This window comes from Myotis myotis, unplaced genomic scaffold, assembly GCF_014108235.1.
Source record: "Myotis myotis isolate mMyoMyo1 unplaced genomic scaffold, mMyoMyo1.p scaffold_m19_p_1, whole genome shotgun sequence".
NCBI classification, from domain to species: Eukaryota; Metazoa; Chordata; class Mammalia; order Chiroptera; family Vespertilionidae; genus Myotis; species Myotis myotis.
In genome coordinates, this window is record NW_023416313.1 from 179,658,322 (window position 1) to 179,683,492 (window position 25,171).

General features: G+C 41.4%; 2 protein-coding genes across 3 annotated transcripts in view; one reads left to right on the top strand and one right to left on the bottom strand.

Annotated features, from left to right (window-relative positions):
• Positions 1-873: 873 nt before the first annotated feature.
• PCLAF (PCNA clamp associated factor) lies at positions 874-17,474 on the bottom strand. The gene is made up of 4 exons (XM_036304405.1): positions 17,314-17,474; positions 16,935-17,015; positions 11,758-11,920; positions 874-1,806 (listed from the first exon to the last, which is right to left on the bottom strand). Exons 1-4 carry the CDS (start codon positions 17,357-17,359, stop codon positions 1,761-1,763), a joined length of 336 nt encoding a protein of 111 aa, XP_036160298.1. The 5' UTR covers positions 17,360-17,474; the 3' UTR covers positions 874-1,760.
• Positions 17,475-22,095: 4,621 nt separating this feature from the next.
• TRIP4 (thyroid hormone receptor interactor 4) overlaps positions 22,096-25,171 on the top strand; it is a 66,591-nt gene continuing 63,515 nt past the window's right edge. For both annotated transcript variants that reach the window (XM_036304414.1, XM_036304432.1), the window contains exon 1: positions 22,096-22,269. In XM_036304414.1, coding sequence (XP_036160307.1) covers positions 22,169-22,269 — 101 coding nt within the window. In that variant the 5' untranslated portion in view covers positions 22,096-22,168. The remainder of the gene's footprint in view (positions 22,270-25,171) is intronic.

Consider the following 25,171-nt stretch of genomic DNA (forward strand, 5'->3'; position numbering starts at 1 on the left):
CACCAATTTGATTCCCAGTCATGGCATATGCCGGGGTTGCGGGCTTTATCCACCAGGTAGGGGGAGTGCAGAAGGCAATCGATCCATAGATGTTAAGCTCTCACATCTGTCGCTAAAAATCAATACAAACAAACAAACAAACAAAAAAGAAATAGTTGCCAACCAATTTCAATGGAAACAGGGAATATATACTTCCCTTATGTTTTTGGAAGAGGCTAAATTGCCAACCTAATTTTCAAAAAGCTTTGACAGAAAAACATTACATGGAACAGACACCTCTGCCTAATAAAAGTGAGACATCAGGACAGTAGCGGGGGGTGGGAGGGGGCGGTAAGGACATGGGTGGGGTGGGAACTGAGTGGAGGGGAGCAATGGGGGGAAAAAAGAGGAACATCAGTAATATATGAATAATAAAGATTTATTTTAAAAAATAAAAAATTTAAAAAGTGAGACATCATCAAATGTTGTATATTTGAACAGACTGTACTTTCATTAGATCAAATTTTTTAAAAATTATATATCAAAATTATACTTCATGAGACACACCACCAAAAAGTTTCTCTCTCCATCAGTGAAAAATAACAAATAAGGTTTCAGACCCATCAAAACTTGACTTTAATAAGAGTTGATTTGAGTTACTCCTTAATAAGAAGCCTAGTTATCAAGGAAGTACTTAAAATAAAACTCTACTTGAAATTCAGTAACATTTTATTTAATATCGACCTCTAAGACAAAAAAAAAAAATGCAATCTAGAATCATCAGGACTCAGTGTGGAAGATGATAAAATCAGAACAATGCACAGATTTGTATTTGGAAGAAATAAAACAGAAGTATCTAGTAGAATCTTAGGAAGCACACAAATGGATATAATCTATTGTGAAAATAAGTATCCATTTATTAAAAACAAACTTCAGAAAAAACATATATGTTAAAACATGGTTAATTTTGACAACAGATGTCAGCAAAAAAAAAAAAAAATGTGATGAGGAAGCAAGAATTACTGTTACTAAGTTACATTATACCCACCTCTTCAATTATACCCCTGTTATCTTGAAAAACATAAAGGCAGCTCTAAGAACTTTAGACATAGCTCTGGGTTTATGGCATGTTTGCCTTTCATGATTTATTGGTTTCCCGAGAGCACTATTTTATGATACCAACTCAAATGCATATTCTAAGAAAATTCTTCTCTTTTAATGTAGTCCGTGAAATCTTCCTGCCTGAAACCCTCAGGATCAAATTGCCCTTACTTGTTTCTATGGAGAACACAGACAGCCATCAAATTTTTTCAACATTGGCCCCCATTCTTGAAAAGAATACAGGTGTGGTTTAATTAATACTGATTTTTTTTTAATGTGCAGAAATCCAACTCTGCTTTTTAAATCAAATAAAAGGAACGAAAATAAAAATCTAATGCCAGTAAAAATGGCAGCAGTACAAAAATCTAAGCAAATCTCAAATACAGCAGATTTGTTGTATGCAACATGCAATGATTTCTTTTTAGCAAGCACAAGAAGCTTAATAACAGGTAAAAGAAGCCAAATACTGCATTATATTGAATACTAAGGTAAATAACCATAATTATCTCGTAAATCTTGCAATATCTTAACTAGTTGCTTTTGAATAACTATTTGTAACCCTCATTTTTAATTAAATGCCTATTCAACAAAGCTAACTGGAACAAATACATTTATGCAAATTTACATCCTAGAATACCAGAGTAAACAGGAGACATTAGTCAAGGATGAATAAGAAAGTTTTATTCTTCTTCGTCATCTGTGTCATCAGGTGGCAAAGGATGTACTCTGTGGAAAGAACAGAGAACTTCAATAGTCAATATCAACTGGTTTTTTAAAAAAAAAAATAGTTACAAACATATAAATCAGGAATATTAATTAACAGTGCAGTGGGTCTGGTCAAGTGACTGGAAATGAGAGAAAATAAAACCGTTAATCGATAAACACCTACAAATTCCTAGTGCTAGACTTTAGGGGTGAGTTAATTAAACGTTTAACCAAATATAGCAGGCTAGGTTGATAATTCTGTATGGCCCTCGAATGATGTTATAAATATCCAAATGGCCCTTGGCAGAAAAAAGGTTCCCCACCCCTGTGCTAGGGCAACAAAATGTTTAACAATTTATTTTGTCAATTTATAGAATCAGTGTTTCTTCTTTAGGATATGTTGCCATTTTTATTAAAGAAAAAGAAATATGTTTCTATAGCTTCTTATTTCAACATGTTAAATGGATAATAAAAGTGGAATAAAATCCTTCAGCAAGAACTTTGTGATAGTAAAAAGCAAATAATAATAATTAACAATCTATTGGAGCAGAGAAAAGTTATCATATTAGACTGTACACCCTTTTGAACAATATGAATCAAAAACATAATCATGCCCTAGCTGGTTTGGCTTAGTGGATAGACTGTTGGCCTGCAGTCTGGAGGGTCCCGGGTTCGATTCCAGTCAAGGGCACGTGCTCAGGTTGTGGGCTCAATCCCCAGTAGGGGGCATGCAGGAGGCAGCCCATCAATGATTCTCATCATTGATGTTTCTATCTCTATCTCCTTCTCCCTTCCTCTCTAAAATCAATAAAAATATTTTTTAAAAACCCACGTAATCATAAATCAGAATTTTTCTTTTTTAGAGTGGATGAAAATGTGTGAGATCTATCCTAAAATAAACAGCTTTCAATTTAGATCCAGTAAGCTGAATGGTCATAGAATTAGTGAAAGAAGAAAGCTAAAAAAAAGGTATTTTGACTTGGTATGAAATTATCATTGACTCATCTATTAGATTACGGAGATGTCTTTATTTTATTTTCCTAGAAATTTGATAGTTAACAAATGAACACCATCATGAACCAAAGTTCCTTTTCACAAGGATTTGATTTACTTTTGGTATCATGGTTCTGTTCAGGTTTTAAGTAGCTGCTAGTCTTTCTTGATTCTGACTCTCCCCCATGTAACTATTGGGGATTATCCTGCCTTTGTGGGGGAAATAAAGCCATAGGAGAGATCATATTCTAGATTATTAACTAGGGAGTTAATAGCAGAAGTCCTTTGATAAACTGATGGTTTGCTATTTACTACTAATAGTTACTCTATTGGTTTACTATCAATAAATGGGTAATTACAACAAAGACCAATTTAAGAAAGAGGCTTGCAAAACAACAACAAAGAAAGAGGCTTGCCCTGGTCGGTGTGGCTTAGATGGTTGGGCATCAACCTGTGCACCTTAAGAATACCAGTTTGGCCTAGCTGGTGTAGCTCAGTGTTGAATGTCAACCTATGAACAAGGAGGTCACCGTTCCATTCCCGGTCAGGGTACCTGCCTGGTTGTGGGCTCAATTCCCATATCGGGCATGCAGGAGGCAGCCAATCAATGATTCCCTCTCATCATTGATGTTTCTATGTCTCTCTCCCTCTCCCTTCCTCTCTGAAATAAAATAAATAAATATATTAAAAAAGAATATCGCCCTAACTGGTTTGGCTCAGTGGACAGAGCGTCGGCCTGCGGACTCAAAGGTCCCAGGTTCGATTCCGGTCAAGGGCATGTACCTTGGTTGCGGGCACATCCCCCGTATGAGGTGTGCAGGCGGCAGCTGATCGATGTTTCTCTCTCATCGATGTTTCTAACTCTCTATCCCTCTCCCTTCCTCTCTGTAAAAAATCAATAAAATATATATTTTTAAAAATGAATATCAGTTTGATTCTCCATCAGGGCACATGCCCAGGTTGTGGGTATTGATCCCTGGTAGGGGGCATGCAGGAGGCAGCAAATCAACGTTTCACTTTTACATTGATGTTTCTCTGCCTCTCTTTCCTTTTCCCTTCCTCTCTCTAAAGTCAATTAAAATTTTTTTTGAAAAGGAGGCTAAAGGAATAATATAAACATCTTTTTTATACCATACATCAAAGTTTTTAATGAGAATATATGTGTAATCTTTCTCCATATGATAGAAAGCCGGTAATATAGGTTGTATTGCTATAATGATCAATGGTATAGCCATATTGGGCTGCATTACCAAATATTTTGTTTCTTTAATGGAAGTCACAAGTAATTCAAAAGAATTGTAATTTATTCTAGAGCTGATAATGACTATTAGCTTGTTCATATTAGAATGAGAAAGTACAAGGAAGAATGGTTCCAGACAATGAGAGTGAACTAGAAGACACTTACAGGATCATTAAATCAAGTCTATTAAAAGGCTCTAACCAAAAATTTATCTCTTTGGTTGTTGATTTTTATTAAAACCAAAAATAATAATATTGCCAAAAATTCTAAAATTTGACATTCTTTTTAAATATTTCATAAGACAGTAAGAGCTAGTAACCATTTACTAAATGACCTTATGAACAGTACTGAATAATTCTTAGAAATGTATATGCATAAGCATCACTTTATGCGTCAAATACTTGTTTTGTTCTTTTTATAGAAGAACTTTTATTGATTTCAGAGAGGAAGAGAGAAGGAAAGAGAAACATCATTGATGAAAGAGAATCACTGACCAGCTGCCTCCTGCACGCCCCCTATGGGGGATCAAGTCCGCAGCCCGTGTCATGTGACCTCCACCACCTGGTTCATAGATGGATGCTCAACCACTGAGCCATGCTGGCAGGGCTCAAATACTTTGTTTTAATTGTTCTTCCAGCCACTTACTTTTATTTAATTGCTCTTCCAGCCATTTTATCTTTATTTTTGTGTTAAATGCAAATCAATTCCAGACACAATATACAATCCAAAACGGATGTACAGTGTTCAGATATAAGGCCAAAAAAAAAAGTATTCACACACACAGATCTCATATAGCTTGAGATGTTGATCTGGTTGTTCCTGTGCAGTTTTCTAAAGATGGCAAATATTTTGAGGGGAGATAGAAAAAGGTATAACGAGGATAAATGATGATGGAAGGAGATTTGACTTGTGGTGGTAAACACAATACAATATACAGATGATATATTATAGAATTATACACCTGAAAATTATATTTTATTAACCAATATCACCCCACTAAATTCAATAAAAATATGAAAAACAATAAAGATGGCCCTAGCTGGTTTGGCTCAGTGGATAGAGCATCAGCCTGTGGACTGAAGGGTCCTGGGTTCAATTCCAGTCAAAGGCACATGCCCAGGTTGCAGGCTTGATCCCCAGTAGGGGGCGTGCAGGAGACAGCCAATCAATGAGTCTCAACATTGATGTTTCTATCTCTCTCTCCCTCTTCCTTCCTCTCTGAAATCAATAAAGATATATTTTAAAAAATAAAAATAAAGATGGCAAATATTACTTTAAGTCTTACAGTGGTTCTCAACCTTCCTAATGCCGCGACCCTTTAATACAGTTCCTCATGTTGTGGTGACCCCAACCATAAAATTATTTTTGTTGCTACTTCCTAACTGTAATTTTCCTACTGTTATGAATCGTAATGTAAATATCTGATATGCAGGATGTATTTTCATTGTTCGCGACCCACAGGTTGAGAACTGCTGGTTTAAGACTTAAGAGTACTATGGCCATCCTGGATTCTATAAAATCTAAGCATCAGTGTTTGACACGTGAACCAAACATTTCATGGAGTGTCTATTTCTAAAAAGGCTTTTGTATATCAAAGCAGTTATAAAAAAGTTTTAATTTCCAAAATCAAGTACACTTAGACCAGTTTCTAATAATCTAAAAACACTGACTGATAGAGAGTGTTCCAAAGGTAACTATTCTGATTCAAAAAGTTTTAAAAAATATTTACAGAAAGAGCACAAAAGAGTTGTAAATTGAATGCAGGCAAGTTGCCAACACATAAATATGTATTATTTATGTCTTCTTCATATAATCGCCTCTTAGTTTCAAGATTTGTCAAATATGCCTTCAAAACAGATAAGTTTTTAAATTGTAAAAATTATTCAGCATATGCAGAAATTAAAAACAGTATTTTAACAATGTCAATGTACTTCTAATTTTCAAAATCAATGTAAGTGATTCAAGTTAGCTAAAAGAATATGGCACTCCAGCCCAGATGGTCTGGGTCAGGGGGTTGAATGTCCACCCATGAACCAGGAGGTCACAGTTCCATTTCTGGTCAGGGCACATGCCCCGGTTGTGGGCTTGATCCTCAGTAGAGGATGTGCAGGAGGTAGCCATTTGATGAGTCTCTATCATCATTCTATCTCTCTCTCCCTTCCTCTCTGAAATCAATAAAAAGATAATAAATAAAAAAAGAATATGATACTTATATTGGGTGAGAATGTGACAGGAAATACCTGTCATTTGAATTTTAAGTGTATATCCAAGAATTACTCATTATTAGATTTGTAGTAGATTTGAATCCAGCATTGTCCTGGCACATGTCAATTACTACATAAAGTCAAACGCAAAATCAAATACAAAAACCCCAGAGGAAAGAGTTAAGTTCCCAAGAAAATAGTGAAAATTTAACAATGTAAAAGTTTATGTGGAATATATCAACATTAAATTAGGACTGCAGATGCCCTGGCAGATGTGGCCCAGTTGGTTGGAGTGTCGTTCCATTCACTGAAAGGTGGTGGGTTCAGTTCCTGATTAGGGAACATACCCACGTTGTGGATTCGATCCCCTATTGGGGTGTGCATGGCAGGCAACCAATTGATGTTTTTCTCTCTCCCTCTCTGTAAAATCTCAGTAAAAAACATAAAAAATTAAAATTTAAAAACAAATTAGGACTGCTGAAATACAAAGACTTTATAGTAACACCTTTGGTTCCTTCCAATCTTATTAATAAAAGCCTAATAGGCAAATTGTCCCCTCCGGCAGTCATTCGGCGGTCATTCGACCAGGAGTTTGACTGGGAGACCACGAGTTCGACTGAAGTCTATGATGTACGCTGACCACAAGGGGGTGGCGCAGAACATGGCGGGTGTTGGCAATGCAGCACTGGCAGTAGGCAGCAGTAGAGACACTGCCGGCCCCAGTGGGCCCCAATGAGAGTGGGACCCTGGCGGGATGGTGGAGCAGTTGAGCAGGCAGCACCAGGCCAAGGTGGGTGCGAGCAGGGCCCAATCGCCCTGCTGATCACCTCTCAGACGGTGACCAGCAGCAGTGGGGGGGAGGGAGAGCAGGGGGGGATGGGGCCGCCAACTGGCTCCCAGGCACTGAGGGAGTGGGGCAAGGGGCCCAGCCCCAATCAATCGCCCTACAGATGGCGTCCAGTGGCTGGCAGGCCCTGATCACCTGATCAGGGCCAGGACCTGGGCTGGGATGGGGAACTGGGGGTGGGTGGAGGCAACCAACCTCCCGGTGCACCTGGGCGGGAGTGATGGGGACGGAGGTGCAGTGGAAATGCGGGGTGTCCACCGAGCTCGCTCTCACTCCACCTGCTACCCCTCCCCAGGATGCCAGGGCTCACGCACCGGGGAGCCTCACCCCCCATCCCCTCGCCCTGCTCAGGTGCTGGGCACCTGAGAGGAGCCCACCCCACACCCACACAGCCTCTTCTGGGTGAGCCAGGCCACAGCTGCTGGGACTGCAGGGGCTGTCCCGTGGGTTCGCACAGGAGCTGGTCTGCAAGGGCAACCAGGAGAGAGCGTGTTGCCCGCCCGGCTACTGTGTGGCGATGCTGGGCAGCCCAGAGGCCCACGCTGTGCCCTGGCCCATGGCATCTGGCCGTGCTCACCACATCTCCATGTGGGGACTCTGGCGCTGTGACTCAGGGGGACAGGGTGGAGGAGGGGGACAGGGGGCCCAGGTGCTGCCCAGAGGTCAGCTGGGACCTGCCCTTCCACTCCAGATGTTCACACTTTAATAGCTGGCCAGGCCTAGGGAGACTGCACCCATGCACAAATTTTGTGCACCAGGCCTATAGCGTACACATAAATGAAATCATGGAAGCTTTTTATATTACCTAATCCTTTTACTGCCTCCTAGATTTAATGAAGCCAAGTAAAAACTGACTCTCCATTCCACAGTTCATCCTTTTTCTCTAGATCCAGGTGAAATTATTCTTCTTTTCAAAGTTTTAGGTGTCCATACTTAAAACTTTTAAGCTACATTTTATCACAACATTAATTTTCTAAGTTGTCTCTTTGTTCTTGTACATGAAACTCCAGCAGATTTACTATTGGCATTCATTACATAGTCAAACCTGCAGATATTCTTTAAACCAGTCCAATATGAGATTCTCAATATTTTCTGCATTGGTAGGTTAGCAATTAGTAGATTTGATGAAGACCTGTTTTTCCTTGTCACATTGTACTTCAAAATGCCATATGGATTGGGCTGTAGAATATGGGTTGGTGAACTGTAGATATTTTTTGGCCCGAGTCTCTTAAAGGTAGAGATGTAGAAGCGCAAACAAGACCACAAGGAGACTGGCTGATAACTTCAAGGCACATTTGGATAGCGTTGTGGGTTCAGGAGGTTCTGGTGTGCTGATCAAAGGAACTTCTGAATAAATCTGCATGGGTAGAAACAGCACCAGAAGCAGCAGCCCCAGACTGAGCCTGGCCACCATCCCCGTGCCCATGTTGGTCACCACACCTTGGCTGGGGCCCGCCACTTGGTGTGCTGGAGGATCTTGGGCTCTTGAATGGTGCAGGGAAATAATTAGCAGGGTCTTAAATCAGGAGGCATCATAATGGCAGTGATGTGGCATGACCCGCCCACCACTGTCCTCACCACTGCCCACCCCTAATCAAATGATGTTTTCATAATAAAATATTTCAAAGTTATTTAGAGAGCTTAGACCCCTATCCTATACAATAAAAGGCTAATATGCAAATAGGCCAAACGGTAGAATGACCGGTCGCTATGATGTGCACTGACCACCAGGGGGCAGATGCTCAATGCAGGAGTTGCCCCCTGGTGGTCAGTGCGCTCCCATAGGGGGAGTGCTGATCAGCCAGAAACAGGGCTCATGGCTCGCAAGTGCAGTGGTGGTGGTGGGAGCCTCTCCCGCCTCTGCAGCAGCACTAAGGATGTCTGACTGATGGCTTAGGCCCAAGAGCCTAAGCCATCAGTCGGACATCCCCTGAGGGCTCCCAGACTGTGAGAGGGCACAGGCCGAGCTGAGGGATTCCCCCAAGTGCACAAATTTCATGCACGAGGCCTCTAGTCACTTATAAATCTATATTAAAGAAAGTTCCGTTGTCTTTTCTTCCAAGTGGCATTATTTATTTCCCTGATTCTATTTTTTTATTAAAAAAATATATTTTTATTGATTTCAGAGAGGAAGGGAGAGGAAGAGAGAGATAGAAACATCACTGATGAGCCCTAGCTGATTTGGCTCAGTGGATAGTTAGTGCCTTGGCCTGTGGACCAAAGGGTCCCAGGTTCAATTCCAGTCAAGGGCAAGTTGCAAGCTCCTCCCCTGCCTGGGCCCTGGTTGGAGGATGTGCAGGAGGCACCAATCGATGTGTCTCTCTCACATTGATATTTCTATCTTTCCCTTTCTCTACTCTCTCTATAAATCAAAGAAAAAATATCCTCTGGTGAGGATTAAAAAAGGAAAAAGAAACATCAATGATGAGAGAGATCACTGATTGGCTGCCTCCTGCATGCCCTACACTGGGGATCGTTCCCACAACCCGGGCATGTGCCCTGACCTGAAACTGTGACCTGCTGGTTCATAGGTGGATGCTCAACCACTGAGTCACGCTGGCAGGCTTTCCCCTGCTTCTTAAATTCATAGCACTTGTGAGACAACCTCACCCTCTGGATAAGCGAGTAGCAGGATGAAGAAGCAGGAGAAAGTAACTGAAGAGCCTTTGGACGCCTGGCCTTTTCCTTCACCTACAACCCCCATCATCACCAATTCTTCATTGCCACAACCACAAAATATTTAGCGCTAAATCTATCTGTATTGGCAGCACAGCTACTCAGATCTCCTCCCCTGCCTCCTGGGAAGCAGTTTCAAATAAATCTTCATTGCTGGACTGATGGTTGCTTTGAGCCCACAGGAGCATGCTTTTCAAATTATGGAGACAAGTCCATTCTGAGTGAGGCATTTTACTATGCTTCTTGATAGTTGTGAATTCCAGGTGAAAGCAATGGGGAAGTTTTAAAAAAAAGAATCAGCCAAACCAGGCTATAATGATATTTAAATAATCCATTTAAAGTGAGCTGATAGTGTTTTGTTAATAAGCAGTGTACGTCTTGTACATGCAAAATTGAATTCACCCTCCCACCTCTTCCTTCATCGACTGGAAAATTGTTCAGGGAAGCTGCTGCAAAGAGAGCACCTGCTCCTTTCTATCAGCTTTATAATAAACTGTTAACGGGAGGTTTCAGTAGCACCCTGTTATGCGTCTTTAAATTATGATGCGCACAAACCTTCTTTTCAACACAACGCATCTAAAGTTTTGATACTCGTAACTTTTGGGGGGGGTGGGAGGGTTGCAATTGTTTAAGAATCGTGGATTTATTTGTTGTAACTTTGATTACTGTCTTTGTGTATCAGCCCATGTCAACCAAGATGGGTAATTATTGAAATGCCGTACTTCTAAATTAAATGTTGTGGAATTCAATGGATAAATAAATGCTGCTTTGGGGATATTAAAAGAAAAAGAAAAAGCCCTGCGGACTTTTTGGCCTGCGAACTGAAGGGCCCCAGGTTCGATTCCAGCCAAGGGAACATGCCTGGGTTGTGGGGTCAATCCCCAGTAGGAGGTGTGCAGGAGGCAGCTGATCAATGATTCGCTCATCATTGATGTTTCTAGCTCTTTCTCCCTCTCCCTTCCTCTCTAAAATCAATAAAATATATAAAACAACAACAACAACAAAAAGTTAAAGTAAACATCATTTAAAAAAAAAAGAAAAAGAAAAAAGAAAATTGGTAGCACTTAGTAAGTATGAGAGAGATTTTTACTCAGAGATGATTTCTATTGATATTTGGTATATTTTCATTTAGTATTGTTTATATTTGGTATACCAGACATTTGGTACTTTTGTAATAAAGATTGTACTTTTGCATCCAGAAATTTTGCTTAGCACTTATCATGAGCACTAACTTCCCACCCCATTAAAGCTTAAAAAGCATGAGTTATCTTCCTAAAAAGTTTGCACACTGAATTCTGCATGTATGCAGTTTTATTCCCACCTTGTTTGGAAGTGTTCTTATCTATAATAATAAAAGCATAATATGCTAATTAGACCGGATGTCCTTCTGGACATCCTTCCTTCGGGACAAAGCCGCAGCAGGCCGGGGCTGGGGCCAAGGCCCTTGCATGAATTTCGTGCATCGGGCCTCTAGTGTACTAGTATTTATAGAGAAGTTGTAAAGAAAATACCCAATGGAGTTAATTTTGGTTGTTTCTAAGCGATGGGGTTTCTACATTTTCCAACTTTTCTACATTGGTTACATATTTCTTCTGGAGGTTGAACTAATGGTTTTTTAAGGGGCAGTATTAATGAAACTCAAACTAGATAAATCAACATGGAAAGTGCTTTTTGAAAAGACTATTGAAAACAGACAATAAAAATTAAAGACTAAATTAAAGACAATAAAAATTAAAGACAGGAAGTTCATAGTTAATAGTTAATAACGTAGCATTCATCTTGATGTAAACTGATACTCTTTAAGTGACTGGAATGAGTAAACAGAATACCTTTCAATGATGTTTGAAATTTGGGAGTGACTTTTAATAAGAGATCAGCACAAGTTTTAAAAACCCTTTGGTTTGTATCTTCTTAACTTCTCAAGGGGAAACTTAAAAGTTACTCAACATCTTATTGTTTTTTATTTTCAAAAATATCAATATTTTCTTATATTGCAGAATATAAAAACTTACTTTCTCTTTCCTTTTCCTAAACCACTGCTTCCTGCCTCTTCAGGAATCCGATTCTCTTTTTCAGAATCTTTAGGGGACAGTCTGAAGAATTCTCCAATTCCTTTTTGCCATTTGGGAGTTGGGCGCACACAAACTGGATTCCCTCCTGCATACTTATTTTCAGCTGTAAAATATAAACAGATGGAACTAAATAAGAACTAAGAATACAATAGCTGTTTCTTAGAGGGAAACAATTTTTTAACATCAAATCTAAAGGTTATTAAATGGTATTACATCCATCTTAAAATGAAGAACTGGAAAATGTGACAAAATAAAGTTGTATTCAGTTAATAGTACATTATATAGCACAGTATTGTAGTATAATGTATAATACTTTATCATCATTATCCTTTAGCCCAGAAAAATAGCATTAATGGAATTTTTACAACTGGAAAATATTTTTCATATTTTATCTACAAGACCGATTCGAAGAGCCTTGTGTACTGTCATGATAAAGTTTGACCCACTTTTTCCTAATATAAGGTAGCATCATGTACCATAAATTGCCAATTTTTAAAAAAATTTTATTATTTGTTGACTGATTTTATAGAAAGAGGGAGAGGAAGAGAAGGAGAGGGAGAGAGTTGTTCTTCCGTCCATCCATGCATTCATTAGTTGATTTCTATATGTGACCTGACCTGCGAACCCGCAACTGGGCATATCGGGAGGACACTCTAACCAACTGAGCTACTGGGCAAGGCTAAACTGACAAATTTTTATTTAATAAGGTCATTTAGTTAAAGCAAATATAGAAGGCTAAATAAGTAGTGTATAGCAGTGAACATTTCCACATAAATATGTTCCACTTTTCAAAGCATTTGACTGCTTTTTAGCTCATAGGGTAAATCTAATTCCTGATTATTTAAAAAAGTAATATAAAGGGAAAATTTCTATCCTTTTTACAAAGTAATGATTAGAATACTAAGAAGAGCAAATTATTAAGTTACTACATATATCCTTGCTTACAACACATTTGTCACAAACTCTAGCTGTTAAAAAAACTGATAAAAGTATTCCTATATACACTATCTAAAGTTCTATGGTTTTTACTTTTTAAAGAGTACAAATGGCCTTTAAAATAGAGTGATCCTTTGATTAATAACTTTCTTTTTTTAAAAAAAAAATATATTTTATTGATTTTTTACAGAGAGGAAGGGAGAGAGATAGAGTCAGAAACATCGATGAGAGAGAAACATCGAAGAGCTGCCTCCTGCACATCTCCTACTGGGGATATGCCCGCAAACCAGGTACATGCCCTCGACCGGAATCGAACCTGGGACCCCTCAGTCCGCAGGCCGACGCTCTATCCACTGAGCCAAACCGGTTTCGGCTTAATAACTTTCTTGAAGGAAACTTAATGAGAATGCTTTCATTACTAGAAAGTATATAACAGCAGCGGATAGTTCAGCAGAGAATTCAAACCCAGCTCTGCAGATTTAGATGTGTGACCTTTACCAAAGTATGTAATCTGAGCTTAAATTTCCTCATTTTTAAAATAACGATATTACCAATTTCACATAGTTGATTATTGATTAAAAATAGAGATCTGTAAAATACGTTAATAGGTGCATCTCTCCAACACAAGTTCATTAAGGGCCTACTCAGTTGTGTTTCAACAGTGGGCCAATGTGTCCCTGTGTGTAAATTAGTGTAGTGATACAGGGTATAAGATATTCTCCATAAATTCATCTAGTTCCAAAAAATTTGACCTATTATTCCTTTTTATCTAAAGGGATTGAAATAGTAAATATTTTCTAATAAAATGTTTAGAATAGGGAGAAGTTTGAGTTAACATAAAACCCCATGAAGTCCTGCCCTAGCTAGTTTGGCTCAGTGGATAGAGTGTTGGCCTGCAGACTGAAGGGTCATCCCAGGTTCGATTCCAGTCAAGGGCACATGCCAGGGTTGCGGGCTCAGTACCCAGAATGGGGAGTGCGGGAGGCAGCTGGTCCATGATTCACTCTCATCATTGATGTTCTCTCTCCCTTCCTCTCTGAAATTTACAAAAAGCAACAACCATGAAGTCCTTCACAGTGCTTCCTTGTTCCTAACTAGACCTTGTGGAATTAATCTTCCTTACCGCTCAATTTCCTACCAAAAGGAATGAGGCATCAGATGGCAGGGTATTTTCTCAACCTATCCTTGCACAGGAGCAGTGTGAAGCTATTTCCTTGACCGGGTTTTCATTGCTACTACCCAAAGGCAGTATCAGAAGCTGTAAAGTTGGGAAACACTCCAAAAAACAAAAGAGGGGTGGAGAGGGAGAAAAACGTGCAGGAATGAAAACAAAATGTTTACACTAAGAAGACAATGTTAGCCCTGACAGTTTGGCTCAGTGGATGGAACATCGGCCTGCAGACTCATGGGTCCCAGGTTTGATTCTGGTCAAGGGCATGTACCTTGGTTGCAGGCACATACCCAGTGGGGAGTGTGCAGGAGGCAGCTGATTGATGTTTCTAACTCTCTATCCCTCTCCCTTCCTCTCTGTAAAAAAATCAATAAAACATATATAAAAAAAGAGGACAATGTGATTAGTACTGTCAACTATCATCCTAATTCTTTTTTTTTTTTAAATATATTTTATTGATTTTTTTACAGAGAGGAAGGAAGAGAGATAGAGAGTTAGAAACATCGATGAGATAGAAACATCGATCAGCTGCCTCCTGCACATCTCCCACTGGGGATGTGCCCACAACCCAGGTACATGCCCTTGACCGGAATCGAACCCGGGACCCTTCAGTCCGCAGGCTGACGCTCTATCCACTGAGCCAAACCGGTTTCGGCTATCATCCTAATTCTTAATCTATTAAAGGGATGCTTACATAATCTCTTACAAGAAAAAGCCGCCGAAACCGGTTTGGCTCAGTGGATAGAGCGTTGGCCTGCGGACTGAAGGGTCCCAGGTTCGATTCCGGTCAAGGGCATGTGCCTGGGTTGCGGGCACATCCCCAGTAGGAGATGTGCAGAGGGCAGCTGATCGATGTTTCTCTCTCATCGATGTTTCTAGCTCTCTGTCTCTCTCCCTTCCTCTCTGTAGAGAATCAATAAAATATATAAAAAAAAAAAAAAAAAGAAAAAAAAAAAAAAAGAAAAAGCCATTGTGCCCTGGCTGGTGTGGCTCAGTTGATTGAGCATTGACCAAAAGGTGGTGGGTTCGATTCTGGTCAGGGCACATAATCTAGGTTGTGGTTAGATCCCTGGTCTGAGCACCAGGGGAGGCAATCAGTCAATGTTTCTCTCTCACATCCATATTTCTGTCTCCCTTCTTCTCACTTAAAAAACAAAAATCAATTAGCCTAGCAGGCGTAGCTCAGTGGTTGAGTGTCAACCTGTGAACCAGGAGGTCACAGTTCAATTATTGGTCAGAGCATATGTCCAGGTTGCAGGCTCGATCCCAGTGTGGGGTATGCAGGAGACCGCCGATCGATGATTCTCTCAACATCAATGTTTCTCTCTCTCTCTCCCTCTCCTTTACCCTCTGAAATCAATAAAAATCTATACTAATAAAAGCCTAGGTGGCCCTCGCGTGCACGATGTCATCACAAGATGGCCACGCGCACAGTGGAGGCGGGGCCCAGCAGCTGCTCTGCGCAGTGAGGCCTGGGGGTCCTGCAGCTCTTCGTGGCATGGAGGAGGCCAGTTCCGGCGGAGGAGGCAGGTTCCAGTAAAGGAGGGCAGTTGTGGATGATCAGGCTGGTAGGTGAGGGCAGTTGGGGGCGATCAGGCTAGCAGGGGAGCAGTTAGGGGACGATCAGGCTGGCAGGCAGAAGCAATTAGGGGCAATCAGACAGGCAGGCAGGCAAGCGGTTACGAGCCAGCAGTCCTGGATTGTGAGAGGGATGTCCAACTGCCAGTTTAGGCCCGATACCTGTGGGGTCCCAGATTGGAGAGGGTGCAGGCCAGGCTGAGGGACACCCCCACCCCCGTGCACAAATTTCATGCACCGGGCCACTAGTCTATATAATAAAAGCCTAAGCAACTTAAAGGCAGAACAACTAGAACGACTGGTCGCTATGATGTGCACTGACCACCAGGGGGCAGACGCTCAACACAGGAGCTGCCCCCTAGTAGTCAGTGCACTCCCACATGGGAAGCGCTGCTCAGCCAGAAGCTGGGCTCATGGCTGGCGAGTGCAGCAGTGGTTGTGGGAGCCTCTCCCGCGGCAGCGCTAAGAAGCAGCAAGCCAAGTGGTAAGGAGCGAGGGGTCCCAGACTGCAAGAGGGCACAGGCTGGGCTGAGGCACTCTCCGCGCGCCCCCCCCCCCTTGCCCAGTGCACAAATTTCGCTCACCGCGACTCTAGTATATATATTTTAAGTCACTTAAAAAATTTAATAGCCCAAGCAGCTGTGACTCAGTGAATTGAGCATTGACCTCTGAACCAGGAGGTCACTGTTCGATTCTAGTATGGGCACATGTGTGGTGGGGTGTGCAGGCTCCATTCTCAGTAAGGAGCAAGCAGGAGGCAGCTAATCAATGATGTTTCTCTCTCATTGATGTTTCTCTCTCTCTCTCTCAAACTAATAAAAAGATATTTAAAACCAATTTTAATAAAAAATGGCATTTGTTGCCCTAACCGGTTTGGCTCAGTGGATAGAGCATCGGCCTGAGGACTGAAGGGTCCCAGGTTCGATTCCGGTTAAGGGCATGTACCTTGGCTGCGGGCACATCCCCAGTGGGGGGTGTGCAGGAGGCGGCTGGTCGATGTTTCTCCCTCATCGATGTTTCTAACTCTCTATTGCTCTCCCTTCCCCCTCTGTAAAAAAATCAATAAAAAAATATATATATAAAAATGGCATTTGTCAAAAATAAATTTTTAAAAAATGGCATTTGTCAATATTAAAACAACACACTAAACCAAAAAAAATAGGTTTGAAGATAAATTGTATTTATCCCTAACATCGAGGCTTGAGATTCTTTTCCCCTCCTCTGCACCAACTCTCCAGGACACCAAAACCCCCTCATTATATCATAGGACAAGGAAGAAATTTGGGCAGGAGGATCTCGGGAAAATAAATTCCACGATGCGTAAGGGTGCTTGCAGATCAGGAGAAATGTGGTACCAAGGGGAGAATTGTGGTGCCAGGTCTGATCCCCTTTTGAGAGGGTTCCTCCAGGCGCTTGCAGGCGCGTTTCTTACCTTTCCTAGAAGAAGGCGAAGTGAAATTAGCAGCAGAGGTGGCGGAACCAAGCACCTTCCTGGGGGCTCGAGCAGCCACCACTGCGGAAAGAGGCAGAGGAGGGCGTTTAGAAGGGGGCAGTAAGGTTCCCACACTGAGCCCCAAGCTCCACAGTCCCAGACGCAAGCTCTCGGAGAGCCCCAGGATAACCCTTCCCCCCCCCTCCCCCCCACCCCTTTAAGCAGCTAGGCCGCTGCTTCCCAGGCTTCTCTAAGTCTGGCACACAAGGCCACGGCCCCCATCCCCCACACGCTTCTTCCGCCGGCGGGGGGGGGAGGGGGGTGCGGGGACACGGTGAGGGGTACACCCGGCCCTCCACTATCCGCCTGACTGCCTCACCTTTTCTGTAGGTGCCCGGGAGACTGTCCGCTCTAGTCCGCACCATGTTCGGACACGAGGAGGTGAGAGCAACCCGCTGGCTTTCCCACGGAGGGCGTCTCGCTGGACAAGAACAAGAACAGCAACCTCCCGGGCACGGTTTATACTGGTCTCTTTCCCGCGCACGGCGGGGACTCTCCCCATTGGTTCCGCGCCTTCTCCCCATTGGTTCCGCGCGGTCCCCCGCAACCAATGGCCAGCGTCCAGGGAGACCTCTGCAGGGTCTTGGCACAGTGCGGACCCGTCCATCAACTGGCAGAAGCTTGTGATTCGACTGGTACCGCCCCAGATGGGCGGTGGCGGGGTGCCTTCCTGGGGTGGCTCCAGGGTGGGTTTTAAGATTTTGAACTCGGGAGGGAAAACATTTTGAACTAGGGAAATGGGTCTGCTGCGAGGGGTTTCGGTGGGAGCAAAGAACGAGAATTTTTACCATTTATTCAAAAGTTACCGCAGGGATTGTCAAGGGCGGGGAGGGGGGGGGGAAGGAGACATATGTAATATTCTTTGTAATACTTTAAGCAATAAAAAATAAATAAAAAAAATATTTAAAGAAAGCAAAAAAAGAAATCTACACTAATAAAAGACAAAGATGCTAATTGACCATAAAAAAAAAAAAAGTTACCGCAGGGTTCAATCCATTAGTGATTCACTCCTGGAAGTGAAACCTGAAATGAAGCGGACTTTTTCATGCAAATCAAAATAAATAGAACTTTCCTTTAATACTTCAGGGAGGAACTCTCTCCACTGACTAAAACAATGCTACGGAATGGGAGAAAAGGAAGCTAATGCAACTTATTTATAGGGCTTTTTTTTTTTTTTTTTTTTTTTACGTTTTTAGGATGGTGTGAAACTAAGGGGAAAACTGAGTGAGTTGTATATCCAAACATACATAAAGAAAACAAATTAACAAAACGCTTTCTTGAGACATGTATAGTCTCGGTGTTAAAAATATGCCAGTAGGGCTGGGATGGCTGAGCATTGACCAATGAACCTGAAAGGTTGTTGGATTCCCCTGGGCACATGCCTGGGTTGCAGGCTCTGCCCCAGTGGGGGGCATGCAGGAGGCAGGGGGCATGTAGGAGGCAGCTGATCAATGATTCTTATCATTGATGTTTCTATCTCTCCCTCTCCCTTCCTCTCGGAAATTAATAAAATTATATATTTCAAAATATGTCAAATGTGTTGTTGCATCTCTAGCAGACAGTGAGCATAACTCTAAAATAGGAGCCCATACTATTTCCTATCCCTGTGCCTATCATCTAATTACAATACTCACAGGGAGTGATTTTCACACTCTGAATACCATGCATAAAACATCAGATGAGTTTACCTTGGGATTTTGTTAAATTCTCACTTGAAAAGCAACCCTGAAAGTATCAGCACAGCATTGATTTTCTCTAATAAACTGTTTGAACTTTAGGAACCTTTTAGTATTTTAACAAAATCAACAACTACTTTTAGAATGAAAGAATCTAGACAACAGGCGAAATTAGCATTAAGATAGCAGGAAATGTATTGGAAATTACTTGTAGCTTTATCTAACTAAACCTTGTAGTCTAAGATTAGAGCTAAATCCCTATCAGAAAAATCAACAAGCTCCAGGGTATAGTCCTTTGTTATTATCATCATGCCTCTCTCAATACACAATCGTTCTTCAATACACATCATTTTATTTCCTGTTAAAGTGGCTTCTACAAAGACCTGAATTACTTAGTTTGAATATCCCAGACCCCTGCAGCCGTTAGAAATACATAGAGAATCTGCTGTTTTTTCATCCTAGTCCACTTATCAAGTAAATTGCTACAAAGAGTTGCAAATATACTTTTGCGCACAAGGATAGTCTACATATTACTACAGCTATATTTGATTGGATGTTTGTCTTTTGAATACCAAATACGTCAGGGAAGGATAAATTGTAAAGTTTTTAAAAAAGAAAAAAACAGTGATGCCTAGTAAAAAAAATCTAAAAAGAAATTTTTTTTTCCCACCCTGACCGGTTTGGCTCAGTGGATAGAGCATCGGCCTGCAGACTGAAGGGTCCCAGGTTTGATTCCTGTCAAGGGCATGCACCTTGGTTGTGGGCATATCCCCAATTGGGGGTGTGCAGGTGGCAGCTGATCGATGTTTCTCTCTCATTGATGTTTCTAATTCTCTATCCCTCTCCCTTCCTCTCTGTAAAAATCAATGAAATATATTTAAAAAATGTTTTTAATTGATTTTAGAAAGAGAGGGAGAAGAAGAAGAGAGAGAGAAACATCGATGTGAGAAAAACATGGATTGGTTGTCTCCTACATGTGGTTACCTCCTGTACACACCCTGACCAGAGATCAAACTAGCTACCTAGGTATGTGCCCTGACTGGAAATCAAACCAATAACCTTCTATGCATAGGATGACACTCAACCAACTGAGCCACACCAGACAGGGCCCTAGTAAAAATTCTTAATTTAAACATTTGCTGTGAGGAAATGCATCTCCTCTGCAGTTAAATAAAACAGAATTCTGTGTGTGAATCTGAAAATTTCGAAGGCCTAGGGCATTAAGAAAAAATGTAGTATTATATGATTAAAATTTCTGCCTAAGTTTATACGAAAGAACATCTTTAAGTCATGTTACATAGGTGTGCTTGTTTTGCTCAGGCAAAAAGCTAATAAATGATAATGATTGTAAATGATATTACGTTATATTACAAGCATTACAAACTAGAGATTACAATCCTTAACAGGCCTTATGAAAAAAGAACACTTTTAGTCTTGAGGAACTAGTAATTTCATCATACTAAGTATGCTGTATTAAGTCTTATTTTTATATACAAAAGCCTAATATGCAAAGTGTCCCCTCAGGAGTTCGACTATCTGGGAGTTCGACCATCCAGGAGTTCGATTGCTCGCTATGACGTGCGCTGACCACCAGGGTCAGTGCAAAACGAAGGAAGGCTGAGGCCAGCAGCAGGTAGCCGCTAGGGACCCTACTCATGCATGAATTTCGTGCACTGGACCTCTAGTTGTAAATAAAATTGAAGTCATTGTCTCTGTCTTTAAGAAGTTAACATTTTTAATTATGGGGGCTGAACAGATAATGAAACAGGTAAACTTCTTGGATATGTTATAGTTAGTATTAAATGTAGAGGATTTTTATGAAGAAACAAAACTTGTACCCATGCCCTAGCCAGTTTGGCTCGGTGGATAGAGCGTTGGCCTGCAGACTGAAGTGCCCCAGGTTGGATTCCAGTTAAGGGCACATTCTCCAGTGGGGGGCGTTCAGGAAGCAGCCAATCAATGATTCTCATCATTGATGTGTCTATCTCTCTCTCCCTCTTCCTTCCTCTCTGAAATCAATAAAAGTACATTCATTTAAAAAAACCCCAAAACTTGTACCCAGTAATAATGAACATTCAGCGTATTATTTAAGCTAGAAAATCACGTTTTCCAAGCTAAAAACAATCTAAATTCAATGTAAATCAATACACTTGTGATTTTTGCCAATGAAAACATTCGCATAAAAAGATGAAAGAGCATCCGATTAATGTAGTCTAAATAGTCTAATGGAAATGAAGAATCTATAAATGTAAAACAAAGCCAGCCAATTAAATTTATTGATTAAATATATCAGAAGTGCCCTGGCTGGCATGGCTGAATGGATAGAGCGTGGGCCTGCGCACCAAAGAGTCGTGGGTTCAATTCCGAGTGGAGGGCACATACCTGGGTTGCAGGTTCCATCCTGGCTCTAGGCCCCATTCAGGGAGCCTGCCAGAGCCAACCAATCCATGTGTATAGATGTTTCTCTCTTTCTCCCCCTCCTTCCCTTCCATTCTCTCTCTCTAAAAAAGAAAAAGAAAAAAAAAAGGCCCTTTAGAAAAGTCTGGCTAAATTTTCCCCGAGTCTACAGTGGTCTACAGAATAGCAAAAGACCTTTAAGTCTGGCCATCGTGATCGCCTATCGATGTTTCTCTCTCAGCGATGTTTCTAACTCTCTCTCCCTCTCCCTTCCTCTCTGTAAAAAATCAATAATATATATTTAAAAAAAATAAATCTGGCCATTGTGGATTGAAATACATACCTCCAAATTCTGTAGTGACTTTTATCACTACATTGAATTCCTGTGCAAGGTCTTCAAAGCCAAGTCCCAACACCTGTTTTATATAAAGCTCCCCTCCCCCCTTTCCTCACCCCTACCCCCACCTCCGCACCCCCACCCCCAAGCACCGCCGTGGAGCTTGCTGAGTTATCTTGTCTCTCCCGGGAAAGATCTGGCTCAAAAAATTAAACAGAGAGGTTTTAACAGCATGACTCTAGTCTTGGACTATGGCGGGAATGGGAGGAGGGAGCGGTATTAAGACAACCACTACCACCGGAGCAAACTCTTATAGTAGTAAGTGCTTTGCCTCGGCTACTAAGTACTATTTTGAACATTTTACATTAAAACCGACCATTTAAAATTGGACCTTCGAAAGTAAAATAAAAGTGGCCCCTCAAGTTAACGGATTACAGTTTTGATTTTCCTAAACTGTGGTTTTTATAGGTATTTGTACTGCCTTCTCAACCGAATTCTCGGTTTCCGAGTCCTACATCCGCCAAGGCGGAAGAATCACGCGCAAGTGCTCGGATTCGAGCGCCCGGCCGACGCGGAGGGGAAGGGGGCGGGGCAGAAGGGGGCGGAGTCGAAGGGGGCGGGGCCGGCGGGCGGGAAGGCGGCGCTGCACTGCGACGGGGCGTGCAGCTGGCGGAACCCGCGCGAGCGAAGTCGCTGTTGCGAAGGGAACTGGTCCGGCGCAGGACTCGAGGCTTTTTCAGCCCAGCTGGTTCCGGCTGGGGAAAATGGCGGTGGCTGGGGCGGCGCCCCGGGAGCAGTTGGTGGGCTGGTGTACCCAGCATTTGCGGAAAACTTTTGGCCTGGATGTCAGTGAGGAGATCGTGCAGTAAGACCGGTTCGGGTCCGAGGCGGGAAGGAGCTCTGTGAAGTGAACGGGCCGAGCGAACCCGGAAGCAGGGAGGGCTAAAAAAGTTGATGAGAATGAAGAAATGTGATAAGAGGGCTGTTGTTGGTCACTAGGCACCGATTTTTGACTTTTGGTTTTATAGTTTAGTTTCTGGAATAGAGTGTCAGGCTGATGGGGTCGCTCCCTCCCCCCCCCCCCCCCCCCCCAGGAAAACGCCACATCCCTGTCATTAGAATTTGTAAGACTGTCTGTCCCGGGAGCCAGTTTTTTTACAGATTCTGGAGAGAAGGGGCAAGCCAAATTGTCTTTCCAGAAATTCCTTACTCTGAGCATTTTCGTTTGCCTCATCTGGGTTGTCAAGTAGGACCTATAATTTAAATGGGGCGGCGTAGCACGGTGCAAATAGCTCCTGGCGTAAGGAGTCCCGGATTCTAGTTTCTGTTATTTATTAGTTTTGGAATCTCCTCATCTATAAGCTAACTAGTAGAGCTTATCTTATACTATATGATTTTTATGAAGTGGAGATGGTGACAGGATTTACTATCTGCTTTCAGTTGATTTAACAAATACTTGTTGCGCTACTACCAGCCAGGTGCTGGCTGGAGCAACAGAGAAAATTGCTACAATTGGGCTCTGGTTGGTTGATGAGTCCTGAGGTAGGGGAAGTTCAGGGTGTGGTGGGAGCACGGAGAAAAGGACTCTAAGATTTGAGAAATTGAAGTTTCCTGCAACATAAGACCTTAACCTGAGAACTAAAGGATGGATAGGTGGAGGTGCAGTGTTCAGGCGAGAGGGAAAAGCTTCCACAAAAGTTGGTCTTGATCAAGGAACCTGTGTTTCTTGATTTGATTCCTTGTTCGTTGATGCGGAAATCAGAATTGCAATGCTAGGACTTTTGTAGGAAGTAAGGTGAGTTTCTAAGTTTGGGAGAAAATAGACTTGTTGGCAAGGAGAGAGTTAAGAGAGCCTATATTAAAGGAATTTTTTTTTTTGAACACTGGAATAGACTTATTAACAAAAAAACCCAGCCAAACACACACACACACACACACACACCAAAAACAGAAAAAGTAAAAATCAAACAAAAAAGAATTTTTAAAAATCCAGCCAAATCATATTAGCTTGGCTATACCATTGTTTGAAAGCAAGGTCAGGTTAAGTAGTTTTTCAAACATTTTTAAAGCAGTGGAGTGCTGTCAGATTTAATAGTTAGACTTTTTAAAAAATATATACCAAACAAAAAAAGTCATTCAATTAAAAAAATTAAGGCTATTTTATTTTAAATCTGTATTGTTGAAAGTATTACATATGGATGCTATTTTTGATGGATCAACAATGAGGTATGGATTAGAGCAGTCTTCTCAGTCTCCAAATCCAATTGTATTTTGTCTGCTTATATAATTTCACAAAAATTTTAATTCTCATAGGTTGTAGTTTAAAAGATTATTTTGCAGGCCCTGGCTGGGTGGCTCTGTTGGTTAGAGCATTATCCAAATATGTCAAGGTTGCAGGTCCCTGGTTGGGACACATGTGAGAAGTAACCAATGAATGCATAAATAAGTGGAACAACAAATCACTATTTTTCTTCCTTTTTAAAAAATCAACAAATAAAAATTTTAGAAAAACGGAGACTCTTACTGATACCTATAAATATTTTTAAAAATATATTTTTATTGATTTCAGAGACGAAGGGATAGGGAAAGATAGAAACATCAATGATGAGAGAGAATTATTGATTGGCTGCCTCCTGCACACCCCACACTGGGTTCCAGCCCGCAACCTGGGCATGCGCCCTGACCAGATATCGAACCCTGACCTCCTGGTCCATAGGTCAATGCTCAACCACTGAGCCACGCCGGCTGGTCTATAAATGTTTTTTAAAAGCTTATTTTGCAGTCTTAGTTTTTCCTTGGTTAAACTTATCCACAGCCTTGAAAGAGGAGTGATGAGAAATTTGTTTTAAAGTTGAAGCACTACTTATGGCTAAACACCTGCTTGCATTTTTAAAAATTCATAAATATAAATTAAATAAGAATTATTCAAAACTTAAAAAAATAAGCACTACAGCTTCCTATAATATAACTCTATTTAAACCACTTATTAGGTTTTTACTAGTTATTGCACAACACCCTGTGATGCAAGATGAAAGCATTTGTTATGTAAATTTGCTGTGCCATGCCTGGTATTTGAAAATTACCCAGGTGTACTGTATTAGTCAGGTAATTTGAATAATTTTACTCGAGTGGCCTGAAATTTTTAAAAAGACATCACAGAGTTCTTATCTTCCTGATCAATGACACATTTATGTTACATTAAGAGCCACAATCCGTATTCATTCATATTTTGGTTGACATACAAGATTTGGTATATAACGCATTTGGGTGTATGTTGTTCTTTTTATTTGTTTTAAATATATCTATTGATTTCAGAGAGGAAGGGAGAAGGAGAGAGAGAGACAGAAACATCAATGATGAGAGAGAAACATTGACTGGCTGCCTCCTGCAAGCCCCCACTGGGGATGGAGCCCACAACCCGGGCATATGCCCTTGACCAGAATGGAACCTGGGACCCTTCAGTCCGCACACTGACGCTCTATCCACCAAGCCAAACCAGCTAGGGCTGTATGTTGTTCTTTATTATAATTTATTAAATAGTTAAAATGACATTTATTCAAATGTTTCTGGAGCTTTTAAAATATTTTCCTAGTAGTTTGAATACTCCAGAGTTAAATGATCCCTTGAGGTTCCTTGCAGCACTGTGAGTCCTTGATAGCAATTGATTTTTTAATGGGGGCTGGTAAGTCTGGGGATCAGGTTGATTAATCTGTAAAAGCCCCAAAAATGGTTGTCTATCAATGATGAGACAGTTGCATGATTTTTTA